General features: G+C 45.6%; 1 protein-coding gene across 1 annotated transcript in view; it reads right to left on the bottom strand.

Moving 5' to 3' along the window:
- The window catches only part of Papss2 (3'-phosphoadenosine 5'-phosphosulfate synthase 2), a 67705-nt gene that overhangs the window by 14561 nt on the left and 37196 nt on the right, over nucleotides 1–15948 (bottom strand). Inside the window, exons 2-7 of the mRNA XM_075973846.1 lie at nucleotides 15435–15549; nucleotides 11595–11830; nucleotides 9989–10127; nucleotides 9335–9453; nucleotides 9010–9123; nucleotides 7809–7920 (exon numbers count right to left, since the gene is read on the bottom strand). Coding sequence (XP_075829961.1) covers nucleotides 7809–7920; nucleotides 9010–9123; nucleotides 9335–9453; nucleotides 9989–10127; nucleotides 11595–11830; nucleotides 15435–15549 — 835 coding nt within the window. The remainder of the gene's footprint in view (nucleotides 1–7808; nucleotides 7921–9009; nucleotides 9124–9334; nucleotides 9454–9988; nucleotides 10128–11594; nucleotides 11831–15434; nucleotides 15550–15948) is intronic.

Below are 15948 nucleotides of genomic sequence, written 5' to 3'. Positions count from 1 at the left end.
GTTCATCCCACTTGTCTGGGATCACAGTTTTGCTGGCTCAGCTACAATTAAAACCATCACTCAAAACACATGGGTGAAGGGCCTGGAAAGATGCTTTGTGGTTAAGAGCACGGATTTGGTTTTCAGCACCCACACAACAGCTGGCAACCAGCTGTAACTCCAGTTCCAGAGAATCAGGCACCCTCATGTGGCATCCATAGGCACTGCATGCATGTGGTACACAGACATACATGCGGTCAAAACATTATTATATGTATGTAATAAAATACATAAATCTTTAAAAGGAACATGGAAGCGAAAGATGATACAAAGCCACTAATTAAACTTTACTAAACATGTGCACTTTCTCTAGAGACTAAAACCATCTCGTCTTTACTGAGACACTAAAAGAAATTTTGAGGAAGCTGGCTGCCCTAATTCCTCTGCATGTGACACAGAGGATACATGATTGGCTGTTCAGAGAAGCTACATCTTCATAACAAGTCAGCAGCTTGGACAGAAGAAGAGAAAGGAAAACTTGTAAACACCAGATACGGGAACTGGCAGTTAACTTTATGTATTGACGTGGCTCGTCCATGGTACCCAGACATTTGAACAAATATTCTCAGTGTTTCTGTGAATTTTACTTTTAGATGAGGCTGACATTTAAATTAGTAGGTGTTGGCCATTGGTGGTGGCGCACGCCTTTAATCCCAGCACTTGGGAGGCAGAGGCAGGTGGATCTCTGTGAGTTTGAGGCCAACCTGGTCTACAAGAGCTAGTTCCAGGACAGGTTCCAAAGCTACAGAGGAACCTTGTCTCGGAAAAAAAAAAAAAAAGGAAAAAAATCAGCAGGTCGTGGATAAAGAAAACCATTCTCCATAAAGGGACTGGGTCTTATCCAATCAATGAAAGGCATGTGGAAAAGAGACCCATTTTCCCAGAAGAGGCAATACAGGTAGCAGAAAGACTGAGCTGAAGCTGCACCTCTCCCTCTGAGTCTCCAGCCTGCAGGCTGACCTTTCAGATACACACACACACACGATACATTTAAAAATGCAGTGTGCTGCAGAAATGCCTCTGCAATTAGGAGTACATGTGTTGCTGCAGAAGACCCGCATTAGGCAGCTCACAACCACTTGTAACTCCAGCTCCAGAAGATCAGAGAGAGACCTTTGGCCTCTGTGGGCCCCTGTACTCATGTGCATACACACACACAGACAAGTCTTTTAAAAATAAACTTAAAAATACAAATTCATAGGAGTATCTCACTATAGAGATCAAAACTCCCACAGGTATCTCACACGTTTCCTGATGAGGGTTATATGTGTGTGTGCGTGTGTCTGTGCTTGTATGAGTGCATTCGTTTTAGGGAAGTTGAAGATTGAACGCAAGGCCTTTTACATGCTAGGCAAGCAGGGTACCACTGAGGTATATCTCCAACAATGTCTATGTGTGTGAGAGAGAATAAGAGGCTTTAGCCATGGTGGGGTTTATTTTGTTGTTATTTTGTTTCTGAGATGGAGTTCCAGGCTGCTCTAGAACTGACAGGTGAGGATGACTATGCACTGCTGATAGAGCTTCCAAACCCTGGAACCACAGGCTGTGCCTCCAGGCCCAGCGAAGGGTTTGCTGCTATTTTAATAGGAACAGTACTCAGGTATAATAATCCTGCCTGCCATCCCAGAACTTGCGAGGCAGAGATAGGATGTTCATGACTTCAGTGGTATCCTGTACTATAATAGTGAGTTTGAGGCTAGCCTGGGCTGAGGCTCTCCCTGGATCTCTGATGACCCACCCACCATCCCCCCCCCCAAATAAGTATGAACATTTTGAAGAATTTTTAGATAAAACAGTTAAAAAGAGGTAGTTGCTTTCCAGTTTGAAGCTTAAAAGCATAAAAACAGTCTCTCCTTTCTTAATGATGCCAGATAATGTGAAAAAATGTAAGGCTATGACCCCTTTCGTTTCCTTTTGTAAGCATGCTCCAAGTTCTAACTAGTCTGCCCTTCTCAGCTGGACTCAGAGTTGAAGCCTGAGGGCTGTGGTTTAGGGAACATAGTGTTCGGATGGAGTTTAGGAGAGAATGAAGGGAATATCAAAGGGGAGATCCTCCAGGGGCAAAGAATACTCTGACTTTAGTTGTGGGTGTGAGAAAATGTAAGTCAACAGAGTCCTGAGCTGTCAAGCCCACTTAGATTGCTTCTGACCTGTGAAGATCTGAGTCGTGTTCCTATGGAATGTAAAACTCCCCAACAGCTATGAGCCCAGTTGCTGGCCTACCACTTTGTCCTTTTCAGCCCTCTCAGTTAGTAAAGAATGCCACGGGGCAGACAGCAACTGCCAGCAATAAAGGCATCCAGTCTGCCATAAAAGTCTGCAGTGTATAGTAGACACCTTTAAAGACTGAGAATTAGGTGGCTTGCAGGACGATTTTGTTGTTAAAGTAACTCTGTTTCAAAGTTCACCAGAAGCCAGAGCACATAGCCCCCTTGCAGAAAACCTCAGACTCAAAGTGGGGAGCTCTTGAAAGACGAGATAGCAGTGTGCACCTCCCCAGGTTTCTGGGGGAACACACTCTGTAAAATGCGGTATGAATAGAAGTCTGTGATGAACCACAGCTGAATCTCGCCAAGAGAAACACATTCAGGGATGCTCCAGTTCTAAAGAGAAACTGTGCTCTCTGTGGGTTGGGTACCGACCACTCCACTGATGAGAGGCTGTAAGCCGAGCAAAGCTCAGTTCTGCTGACAGAGACTTGAAGAAACCGAAATAAAGCAAACTGCAAAGCAAAGGTCAGAGGGAGTTGTCAGGAAGCCTAGCCCAGCCTGCAGCCTGCAGGGCAACACTGATATCCCAAGGACACTTTGTTTCCAGCTGCAGATGCTGCTTTAATGAACTTGCGCTGTGTTGCAGGATAAAGGACTCCCCTGTGGGACCACAAGGCAGGAGTCCTGCTAAGGGATAGTACCCACTGTTCCCATGTGCCTGAGACTGCAACTCTTCATGGGATGGGCTTGCTTAATTTGGTTCCCTATTATCTGTCTATACTCCTGCTTTTTGTTTGTTTGTTTTTTGTTTTGGCAGTAGTAGGGTTTGAACTCATGGCTTCATGCATTGGAGGCAAGTGTTCTACCCCTTAACTACAGTTCCAACCCTTTTCTCTACTTTGCTTTAGAAGATTTATTTTTATTTTTAAATTATGTATATCTGTGTTGGTATGGGCAGGTGAATGCAAGTGTCCATGGTAGCAACAGGCACTGGGATCCCCAGGAGCTGGAGTTGCATGTGGTTGTGAGCCCCTCAACATGGGTGCTGGAATCAAACTCCCACCCTCTTGCAAGAGTAGCACATGCCCTTAACCACTGAGTTATATCGACAGCCCCTTCTCTACAACAAATAATAATTTTATATGTATGGGTGCTCTGCCTGCATGTATGTCTTTGTACTATGTGTGCAGTGCCCAAGGGCACCAGATGAGAGTGCCAGGTGTTCTGGAATTGGAGTTAGAGTCGGTTGTTAGCTTCCATGTGGGTGCTGTGAACTAACCTCGGGTCCTCTGCAAGAGCATTAAGTGCCCTTAACCACTGAGCCATCTCTCCAGCCCCTCTAGTTTTTTGATACATAAGCATTTCCAACAGTTGAGCCATGCCGAGCATCCTCTGTGGCCTTTCCCTCGGTGTGCTTCAGCTCTGCTGAGAGTTGCATTATTTTATTATGCTTTATCTAATTTGGGAAGGTTATTGTTGTTTTTAACCACAGGACATCCAGCAGATAATTTCCTATCTAATTGAATACTTTTGCTTTTGCTTTAAACAATTGTCAGTCCTTTTCTCTTTAGTACTGTAGATCTGCTTATTTTTTGGACTTCTTCGTTCCAAAAAAATGAAATTAACATTATTATATAATTAGGCTTTTTAAAGGAAAAAAATGATAAAAATAATATTAATTATAAGTGATATGTTTGGAATTTTACTTCATTCTCGTACAATGTGGAAATTTATAGTCTCAGGTATATTTATTTTCGCTTCTGTAACTATCAATTATGATAGCTTGCAATTAAGTCCATGCATAATCATACATTGCGAACAAACAAGGAATGATCGTACACAGTCCAACCAGGTATATGTATCTTAAATCGAATCTGAAGTGAATTTCTTCAGTGACTAAAAATGTTTTGACAGTATGACAGAAAAATTTAATTTCAAATTTCTGAAACTAAGGGGGGACAGAAGTCATTAGATGATCGTAAATTTAAAAGAACTCAGGAACAAAGTGTGCAGTGATAATTTAGAAACAGAGTTTGCTTGTGTTAGCCAAACTCGACGTTATGAATAATAGTTCCATCGGAACCAGAAATTTTCTGTCTCTTGTACTTGAATAAACAGAACCATGTGGTATCATTTTACTATAGCTGGTTGGATTATGAACTGAACAATCCCAACTGGTTAATTTGGATTTTTTAAAAATTAAATCCTTAATAATTTTTTTTAAAAAAATTAAGGTAACATATCTAATTATAATAATTTAACTACTCGGAGGGTGAAGTACATACCACGGTGGGTCATGCCTAGGGAAATACAAACATAAGAAACATGTTTTCAGGTCGCCACCACGAGAGTCTTGAAGCAGCAGTATCAAGGAACACATTTCTGCTATGCTCTTCACATATGCAACATGCAAATATTCTCAGCTCCTTCTTATGCAGTTTTTAAGAACAGGCACATGACACCAAACATATGGCAATATCATTTTTGTGGAATATTGTTCAATGCACTCTAAAACCATTGTTCAAAAGGAATATCTACTTGAAATAATGATAAGACACGTTAGTTGCTATTTTGATTTTGGGAAGACTGCCAAATGGTTTCCAAACCAGACTTGGTTTGAAGGCACAAACAGGTCCTAGAGTGTGGAAACCCAGATGCCTAAAGGACCTAAAGGTGAGCCTCAGAAAATAAACACAGGGTTGGAGTCATCAGATCCCAGATTTGAATGCAAAGTCAAGTGAGGTTTCTGCCCTTTCTAACATTTACCATCTCCCAAAGACCCAACATCTTCATGCAGGGTAAATAGGGTAACCTACATCAGATGTATGTGGGGACCCTTATCCCTGCCTGGAAGGTTGACGATGAAGATTTTAAATAATGGAGTTGTCTTCATCCCACTCAGCAGCTATCGGCCAACACCAGTGACATTTATGCTAGAAGGGTCTGTGACAACCCTGAAACTGCATTTCCAGTGAGAGATCGGTGACAGAAGACATGGATGTGCAAGCAGTAACTCATAAATACCACAAACATGAGCAAATGGTTGCTTTGGGGGGATTGTTCAGTTTTGATTTCGTCCTAAACAGACTGATTATATTTTTAGACTCAGGGTAAAATGTGAACCTTTCAGAAAATTAAAACTAACAAAATACTTTATAGGAGGAAGGGTGAGATATCTTGCTACATCTTCTGATTTATACATACATATAATATATAACACAATAATATATACTATAACATATATTATATGTGAATTTATAATATAAAAATAATATATAGAAACATTCTGGAGCTTAACTGTTTTCTCAGTGCATCACACCGGGCATATACTTCAAGGAGACTATGACATGGGAAGCATAAAGGCTCAAGTGGCCTCCTTCAGATGCTGCAGCCTGGGAAATTCAAAGTGCTTTGGCTTAAAACGATGTGGTAAAAAGCCATTTCTGTCATCGGCCTCAGAGAAGCTGTCTTGTCTGCCCCGTGAGCTCACTCTCTCTTCAGGACCTCTCTGTCCACAGCAGCTAGAGGAAGCCAGTAGTCTTAAACCCTTACTACAATAGCCACACTGGAGCCTTGGGATAGAGCGATCCGTGTGGGTTACCAGAGTACTCATGTAAGGCATAAGCAGCCTCCTAGGTAGTCTGCATCCGAAGTTAGCACGGAGAGAGTGAACGTTTCCCTATTCACCAGCACTGGTGCTGAGAACTTCAGTGTCTGAATGACTGTGAGTGCAGAGATCCACGCAGCAAGTAGCCTGGAGTTGTGGACCTGATGTGGGGACACAGGAAACATACCCCAGGAACTCCAACAAACACTGGGGTTTAGGTTTTGGAAAGAACTGGAATTGCAAAAGCAGGCTAGGGGACTCGAGCAGTAAAGGAAAGTGGTCAGGCTGGGGGGCTGAAAGGAAACAAATAAAATAAAATGGAAATGATGGGAAGGAAAAAGCAGAGAGCGATTTTCTAAGTCACCCAGACTGTCTGTATCTGGAGCTCATCTCTGCAGTCACAGATGCTCTGAAGGCTCCAGCAGAAGCCACGAGCTCAGAGCAGGAGCGTTTCCTTTCACCCCTTTCTCTAAACAAGACATGAGACAACTTTTGCTCCGCCTCTTTCCAGCCCTGGATCTCAGGCTAAGGACCCTTCACTTCCACTGGCATTGACCCCAGCAGCCCTGCCTACCATGCAGGCATCTTTTTATATGGAGAAATTCTCGTACAAGCTGCTCTTTGGACTGAGCCCCCTTCTTTCCGTGTGGTCCCTTGTTCCACGGTCACATCTCCAGCCTGGATGCTCACACCTCGCCAACTTCTTGGATATGGCTGGCTGCCGAGTCCAGCCACATGTCCTTGATGCAGCTGTGCGCGGCATGTGCCAAAATTAAGATGTCAAGATACGTGTCTCATTTCCTTGGTTAGGCATCCCGACCTTCTGCAGTCCATTGGGAAGGCCACCAGGAGAGCAGACTGAAGTAGAAGGGGCAGCAGAATCTGCTCTTGGGGTCTTATTTCTAAGCAGTGTGAATGTGAGCAAGCCATTTATCCTGAGCTCAGTGTTCCTCATCTGAGAAGTGGGTAATTTCCAGGGATTTTATAAAAATGAAATGAAACAGCACCTGCCACAGCAAGCTAGACTTCAAGTGTGCTTTGTAGCTTTGTTAGTTTGAGAAACCAAGGCTTCAGGTTGTGGGACATGCGCAGTTACAGCAGAGGAATGCCAATGTTAGAGACAGTCTAAGAATTCTGTTTCTAGGCCATTCCCTAGGCAGCAGCATAAGCCCCAGAGTATCTTTCCAAAGACTGCATATCTGATTTGGCCCTTTCTTCCCCATAGGCCTGAAGCTTTGCCCAGGCTTAGACAATCGGTGTGATTCTGTCAACACCTCTTCCCTAGCTGGCCGTCATTTCCCCATGAAACAGGGAAGCCATGTCTGAGGATCTCAGGGGATTCCAGGAAGGACATTCTTAGAGAACAGCCCGGGGTTCTGGACAGCAAACCTTTGCTTCTGGCCTGGATAAGACTAGTTTTTCAGAAGCCACTAGCCTGTGGCTGAAAGGTCACACACATTCCCTTGTCAAGGTGCAGAGGACGAAACCATCTTCATGTCTGCCAGGTGAGGGCTCGGGCACCTATGACTCCGCAGCCATCAAGGTGACAGGCATTGAGACACCATGCGGTGGGAGCAATGTGGAGGAAAGGCGGTCACTGTGAATCAGTAAACTGGGATGGGCTACTCCTGGATGCCCTCGAATGGAGCCTCTGACAACCAGACCCAGCAACTAATGGGGGAGGGCTCAGAGTTGGAACCTTTCCTTAGCTTTTGTGTACGAGTAAAGCCTTCATTTCTCGGCAACTTGGCTTTAAATAATAGGTCTTTGGAGAATGAAAAAAAAATCCTAAAAATGGAAGCAGACATAGTAGAAGAAGGGACACTCTGCAAACAGTCTAAATATTGTCGCAATAGTATCTACAAACCAGGGGCTAACAGGCCTGTCCGTGTGCAGACTTGTAAGAGAGGGATTTTTCTTCACTAAGCAGTAAGAAGCAACAGAAAACATACCGTCCAGTAGAGTGTCGAAGTGAATAATTTGCAGGTACTCCTTCTCCCGCATAAAACCTTTGAGGGGCGTGGCCCAGCCTTCACTCAGAATCTGCACCCACTGCAGATCCAGCTGAAAAACACAAGGAACAAGGTGGCGTGTCCAACACCTCTCTTTCTCAGGCCCCAGCTACGTCTCCCTGTTCAGTTGGCAGGAGGGTGCGGGAAGACCCTTCCGTGTTTTAGGCATTCTCACTTAACTCTATGGACTTCGGATTCAAGGGCCAGCTATGGGTCAGTCTAGAACGTTCCTATAAAAGGGTGACCATAGGATTCCAAATTGAGATTAAAGACTTTCAGTTGTAAGTGTGCAACAGGATTAAAATTAAGGAGTTTTCATTTTAATTTTAAAATTCAATTTTTAATGCATAATTTAAAATTCAATGACCCCCCCTCCCGTGCACGTGCGCATGCATACACACACATACAATGAAGGTTTGTTGGGCTTTTTCGTGAGAGGGACTTGCTGGCCAACCGATTGAATTGAGCAAGTTACTGAGTCTATGGTAAAGGCCGACATTGCTGTCATGCTATGGAAACCTTTTGAGTTCTGGCTCCCGGGACTCATGGAGACACTTTCTCCTCCTTCCCTCCCCGGTTAGGATCAGTTGTGGAGTTGGAACCCACAGGCACTTGCAGCCGATTGGAGGATGAGGGCTATGTTCCGCCCATCTTCTTGGTCACCTGCAAAACTCTATTGAGGTGTAGGGGAGCCATGCACACTGTCCTATGCAAATCTGGCTGCTGCTTTCCTAGTCAGCTTTTCTACCTGACCTTTGTGAGAAGTTTCGTCAGAGAGTAGGTGAGAGGATGGTGATGTTTTCATAGATTCACCTTTGCTGGATATTTCTTACAGTCCAAAGAAATGGTAGGGCCTGCAGCATGGTTCAGTGGGTTAAAGGGCTTGCCACCAAGCCTGCTAACTTGAGTTTGATCCCCAAACATGGTGGAAGGAAGGAGAAAACTGGTTCCTGTTTGTTGTCCCCTGACTCTACTCATGCAGCCTGACACACACACACACACACACACACACACACACACACACACACACCAGGGGGCATACACCAAGCACATAAATAAAGGCAGTTTTAGAGAGGAGTTGTATAACAGTTTATAATGTCAGATACTAACCCTGAGTCCCTCTGGCCAGGGACTCTCTTACCTTGGTAATTGATAATGCTGGGAGAGTCTCGGCCTCAGCTCGGACCTGATCAATCTTGTTTTCTGGCACAAAGAGTTCATGGATGCCCTTGATGGTGGTGTGGGGTACAATGTTCTGTGATGCAATGGAGTTGCAATAGTTACAATTTGCGAATGGTAAGGGGAGGGATTTCATAAAGAAACTAGGATTATCTTTCAACACACCTACGCACATGCACACACACACATGCGCACACACATGCACACACTCACACACATGCACAAACATACACGCACACACACATGCACACACACACACACACACACACACACACACCCCTACCTACCTGCTCTTGCAGAAGCTCCACCACCTGCTGCACACAGTCACTAACTGAAGACAAGTTGGTCTTCAGCACACACTCTGGAGTTTCAGGTTTCTCATAATCAGAATCGATGCCTGTAAACCCTGCAGGGCATAAGATCTCAATCACATCTGTGCCCGTGGAAGAATGTTATCAATCAATGAGACATAATGCACACTGTAATAATATGTTAAACGGAAAATGTGATTTATGACCGAAAGGTTCAAACTGCCATTCTTGACCTCTTGCTATAGATAAGAAAGTATACAGCTGTATTTTCAGCGTAGAGAGTCTCAAGCTTGCCATAATATCTGGCAGAAACCAAGCCTTCTGCTGCTGATGGGAATGCAGAAGGAAAGCAAGGTCCTCCTCAATGAGACCAATTCCTAAATCCAGTCTGGGTTGCATGTGCATTCTTTCTCTGGACTTCACCCCATCTGCCTGAGCTGATGGTTCTTCAAAGATGAACCCCCACATTTTAGTAAGCCCACGGACACTCTGAACGCACCACGCTATCCCGTGTGTGCTTTCTGCCGTTGGGGTACAGGGTCCGTAGCTATAGCCAGATAACCAAGGACAGATTCAAGAAGACTGGCAGGGTAAGAAGCTGTCCAAGGGGCTGCTGGCTACTCTGCCCACCTTTAATCTCTCCAGCTCGAGCCCGTTTGTAAAGTCCCTTCACATCCCGGCTCTCGCAGATGTTGAGAGGCGCGTCTACAAAGATCTCAAAGAACGGGAGTCCTGCTAATTCGTGGATTTTGCGGGCATTCTCGCGATCCTGAAACAGAACGTGATTAAAACTGTGAAAAGAAAGCCAGGAGTGGAGGGGCATGCTCATGGTCCCAGCGTTAGGGGAGAAGCGGAAGGTTCAAGAATAGACTTGGAGACGAAGTGAGTTCAAGGTCAAGCCCGGGCTACAGGAGACCCCCTCCCCTTCCCGGCAAAAGCAAGCAGTGGGATATGGGGTGGCACAGGCACAACTTTAATCCCAGCACTTGGGAGAGACTGAGGCAAGAGAATTAGAAAGGAGTCCAGCCGGACTGGGAAGGAACCAGCATAGGACCAAACTAGTCCCTCTGAATGGAGTTGACCGTTGCGTGGCTGGGGCAGACTGTGGGGCCACAGGCAGTGGCACCAGGATTTATCCCTATTGCATGTACTGACTTTTTGGGAAACTATTCTGTTTGGATAGATACCTTGATCAGCCTAGATATCGTAGGGCCTTACCCTCTTTGAGGATTAGATGGGGGTGGGGTGAGAGGGTGTGTGGAGGGAGGAGGGGAGAGAGTGGGAACTTGGATTGGTTTTTTTTTTTAAATCTAATGATTTAAAATAAGGTTGAGGAAAAAAAAAGAATTAGAAAGGAAGCTAGCCTGGGGATACATGTAGCAAAATAAGCGGGGTTGGGAGTTTGGGGGCTGAATTAGCCCGATCCTTGCTCTTTCTGGTCATGAGATGCAGCATGAAGCCCTCATCAGATGCCAGCAGGTGCTGACAGCTCTTGGGTTCCAAAGCCTCCAAAGTCATGAGCCAAATAAACCTCTAGTCTTCGTGAATTCATCAGGTCTGGTATTTTATTATGAGAGAAAATGGATTAGGACAAAGGAAGAGAATTTTCAGTGGAAAACACAGTGTACTGTTGGATTTAATAATCTCAGGTAAAATGAGATGTGTGCCCGGCGGAGTCCTTTCAGAAAGCCCTGAGTTTAGCGCTCTGGTAAACACATTGTAGAACTTCCCGCGGAAGCTATAGAACACAGATCCCTCTTAGCAAGGCTGCCACTTTTAACACAGGAAGGCTTTGCTAGAAACTTCCAGCTTTAGACCGGAGCAGGGACACCCTGACCAGGGTTGTCCCCACTGAGTCAACAAAAGTCGGTGCTTTGAACTCGGCTGCCCTGCTTGAGCCAGTAAAACATTCTCGTTCAGACAACTGAAATAACAGGCCATGGAGGTCTTGCTCAACTCTAACTCTGACCACACGTCTCTGGTGACTGTCATCCGTAAAGGCTTCCTATCAGCTGGGGCGCTCACTGGCTTCTGGCAATGAGGCAACTCTGTTGACGTAACCAATAGCAAATAGAGGGATGCGGTCACGTGAGGAGAGGAGGCAAAGCTGGGAAAGTGAAAGCCAGATCTCCCCAGCTCGGCCGGCTGGGCACCACGGCGGGGTAGCAGGGAGTGGAAGAAGCGTGGGAGGAGAGGGCGTGCCGCCTTGCCTCCCGCTCTGGGTCAAATCCTTTACCTTTGTGAACGGGGAAATGAAGCTGGTGATGCAGATCAGGCCGGCGTCAGCAAAGAGCTTGGCCACCTCCGCAATCCGGCGGATGTTTTCTTCGCGGTCTCCGGGAGAGAATCCCAGGTTCTTGTTGAGGCCATGACGGACATTGTCCCCATCCAGGGAGTAACACGGGATGGCGTGGGAAACGAGGTACTCTTCCAAAGCGAAACTGATAGTTGTTTTCCCAGCGCCCGAGAGACCTGTTCAGAGCAGGCAACGTATACTTAAGATGAAAAATGATCAACTAGGGAATGGAGGCACAACCTGTAATCCCTGTGTTTGTGAGGTGCAGATCGGAGAATCAGGAGTTCAAGGCTAGCCTCTGCTTGTCTCAGTAAACCAAAGTCCCTCAAAAGATGAAAAACCATGAGATTATTTGGCACCCTTATTCACAACTAAACTCTTAACAATACTCAAGTTTTAAGCAAAAATCATTAAAACCAGAAAGAGTACAAAAACCCTAGGACTTGCATTTATTTTGAATTCCGAAAGTTTTTCAGAGCAACCGGGGTTTGTAAATAGGGAGACCTGCGGGCATAGGCCATGTGCTGTTTTGCCTGAAGACGTTTTTAGATTAGAAAGGTGTTCTTACACACTGAGATGCCGGATGCTCTTGAGAAAGCAAAACTGTGGTGACTGGAGACTTATCTCTTCCAGTAGCACTTAGTGGAGAGGGGACTGGTACCCCGAAGACTGGCGAGCCCACCTCCCCATGGGTTCCACTGGATAGCCACCGGGCATTAGAATCCATTGGCTGCCCATTGGCGGCAAGAGTTTTCAAAAGTGACTGTCATAACACAGAGGTGTTCATGCTGACCAGGGCTGAAGAGTTTCTGAGCTCTTAGGCATATGCTCACTCTGATCTAAAGACACTTCATGTCCTTAGGAAAATAGAGTCAAGATGCTCAAGCGACCATACTATAAGCATGATTAGACCACACCATAATTTTCTAGGCAAGTAGACCATGGTGCGGGCCCAAATGATCTTAGTGTACCCCAGAAAGCTTGCATCCTCAGTTGTCCTAAAGATCTTTGAGCATGACGAATATTTCAAGGACACTAGGCTGCCACTGCACAGAACTCAATGTGGAAATGGAAAAACCGGGAGAGAAAGAGGGGGAAAAAAACAAGGCAAGGAGACAAGAAAACACAGAGAAGGCACCTGGGGGAAAGGAGGGTGCAGAAAATGTCGCAGAGATGCTGGGACAAAGTTCAGGGGAAAGGGAACTTAAGAGGGGAGGGAGAGAAGGAATCCACAAGAGGTAAATGAGTATCCCCCCCACTCCAGGTTCGCAGTCCCTTTTTAAAGTCAAGCTCTTGACTGACAGGGGAGCATTGAAGAAATGGTGTTCCGGCCCTCTCCAGAATCTCTGCGGTTTCCTTTGACTAGATCGCAATGATAGGAATTGATAGATCTCAATTCCTCTTGAAATTCATGTCAGCTTGTAGGTAACAAAAAGCAGGAACCTTGACTCGCTGATATGTTTTCTTGTATCACAATAATGAAATGAAATACCCTCCCATTTCCACAGCTGTCGGAGAGCAAAGGCCTCCCTTCAATCCCAGCCGCCATGTGCCCAGGCCCTTGAGTGTGTACTGTACCACACTGGAGAGCTGCCGCCCTAGCAAGGGGCGAGCACTGGGTTGAGCCTATTGATGCTTTCTTTCATCTGGTGCCACCTATAATGCCCATGCATCAGCCCTCTACAGACCAGGGGATGAGGGCTCAGAGAGGTTAAATAACGTGTGCAGTCACATTGCTGTTGTGGGTGGACCGGAGTGGTTGGTTTCTTTTGTTCTACAAGGCCAATCTTGAACCTCTGAAGCACAGAGAAGAAAAGTCAGAGGAAATAAATCCTTTACATTTCCACCCATGCTACCTACTAGTTCTCCCCCCCCCTTTCAAAGGGGTGCACATTAGAGAACATGAACGTCATGTGTCTTTCTCAACACGGAAGTGAGCTTCCCCAGTAAACACCCAGGGAAGGTAAGTGGGCAGCCAGTGAGGAGCCTTGGGAATACATCTGCTACTACAAACTGCATCTCACAGCGCGAGCTAGGGGAACACCGCGGGCAGAGCAATAGGCAAGTCCATCACACTGGCACTTGGGGCTCCATGCCCATTGTCTGACTTGACATTAGAGAACGGATGAGGTTGTTTTGGTGCAAATCCCAGCTGCAGAGGAAACCAGGAAACTCCCGGCACCAGGAAAAATTCAAGAATAGCAAGGAAACAAAACCAAATAAACCCGGGTGTGTTTCACAGGGGAATCATGAATTCTGGGTCAGCCTGGGCTTCACCGTGAGACCCTGTCTCACTAACCAAAAACAGTGCAAGCAAGCAGTAGCAAATAGAAATTGTCAGGAGAAAGCCAGGCAGGCTTCCAGCTCCGTGTTCTTCTGAGCTACTGTTAGGGTTGACCTTTGCCTGTCTGTGTGAGCAGAAAATTACACGCGTGTCTCTCTACACGCGTCTGTCTCACAATCCAAATAAGCATGCTGTTGTTTCTGGGAGCTTTCCTTTACAGAAAACCTGTTTATGTGGTGAACCTGGGTTTCCCTTTCTGAAGCCCGGCTGTCTCGTCTGTCTATCTCAGGTAAGAACTCAGACAGGGGGTGGCAGGAGTTAAGGCCTAATCACAAGTTTGTCACTAACCTCTAGCTTTGGAACATGTGGGTGGAAAAAGACAAGAAAGGGGACATTACTGGGTCATCTCAATGACAGCGAGTTGTTTCTACAGGCAGAAGACAACCCTTAGCCAAGGTAAAGTTCTAGGGGTCCTTCTCACACAGATTCTGTTTGTCAATGGAATAGGCCCCCAGAACATCAAGACATCAAAGAACTAGCTCTAAACATCTGTAACCCGACAGACTGCCAAATATTCACTGTGGAAGTAGGAAAAGCCCTTTTTATCGTGGCAGGAAATGCGTGTAGGGATGACTGTGGGCAGCTCCTTAGGGTCGGAAGAAGGTGTCACGATCCGCTTGTCTCATCCTGTGCTGCCAAAGGATGGTAACTGGTAACTGGTAACTCCCCACAGCCCACCAGACTCTGGTGCTCTGGATAGGAGAGCGGTGACTGACAGCCCGGCATCTATACAGCTCTGCACTCCCTTTAGGCCACAAAAACACCTACTAGGTGTGACATGTCACACTGTGTTCCTTGAAATCATGTCACACATCTATCTTCTTTCTTAAAAAAAGGTACCTGGAAAAAATGTGTGTGTGTGTGTGTGTGTGTGTATGTGTGTGTGTGGTGTGTGTGTGTGTGGTATGTGCATGTGTATGTATGTGCATGGGTGTGGTGTGTGTGTGCATGTGTGCATGTATGTGGTGTGTATGTGCATGTGTGTATGTGCATGTGTGGTGTGTGTGTGGTGTGTGTGTATGTGCATGTGTGTGGTGTGTATGTGCATGTGTGTGGTGTGTATGTGCATGTGTGTGGTGTGTATGTGCATGTGCGTATGTGCATGTGTGTATGTGCATGTGTGTATGTGCATGTGTGCGCGTGTGTGGTATGTATGTGTATGTGTGTGTATGTGCATGTGTGTGGTGTGTGTATGGTATGTATGTGCATGTGTGCGTGTGTGTGGTGCGTGTGTATGTGCATGTGTGTGTGTGTGGTGTGTATGTGCATGTGTGTGTATGTGCATGTGTGCGTGTGTGTGTGGTGTGTATGTGCATGTGTGCGTGTGTGTGGTGTGTGTGGTGTGTGTGTGTATGGTGTGTATGTGCATGTGTATGTATGTGCATGTGTGTGTGTGGTGTGTGTATGTGAGTGTGTTTGTGTGTGTGTGTGTGTACCTGTTAGCCACACGGTGCATCCTCGGAATCCTCCCTTGGTGCCAACCACCTGTCCTCTTTTGTTCCTGCTCACATGATGGGCCTGGTAGACCACGTTGGTGGATTTTTGCTGGTCCTACAAAAGAAGATTAGATTGAACATAATACTTGATTAATAAAATGCATATCTTTACATGGAGCATATGTATTCATTTTAACTTTACATTGCCAAGGTGAGGTTTCTATGAAAAAGTCCCACCCTCATCCCCCCCCACTGTTTTTTTTCATCCCACTCATTTATCTACATATAAGCCAGGAGAATCTTTCCCACAGAATAATTGATTTTGAATTACTATATAATATCACATTGACTCATAGAATACAATATAATCTGCTACATAACTAATAGAATTATGTCTCTGGACTTCCGCAGCTAGAACTGGTAAATAGAGTAGCAGTCATGAATTATACTAGTTTAGAAACAAACTCTGCCTTTAGAACTACCTTCCTGCTATTTTCAGGCCACTCAAGTTAGA

The sequence above is a fragment of the Microtus pennsylvanicus genome, chromosome 5, assembly GCF_037038515.1.
Source record: "Microtus pennsylvanicus isolate mMicPen1 chromosome 5, mMicPen1.hap1, whole genome shotgun sequence".
Classification (NCBI taxonomy): Eukaryota; Metazoa; Chordata; class Mammalia; order Rodentia; family Cricetidae; genus Microtus; species Microtus pennsylvanicus.
Note: the sequence above shows the minus strand (reverse complement) of the source record. Positions and strands in the feature narration are given on the sequence as shown.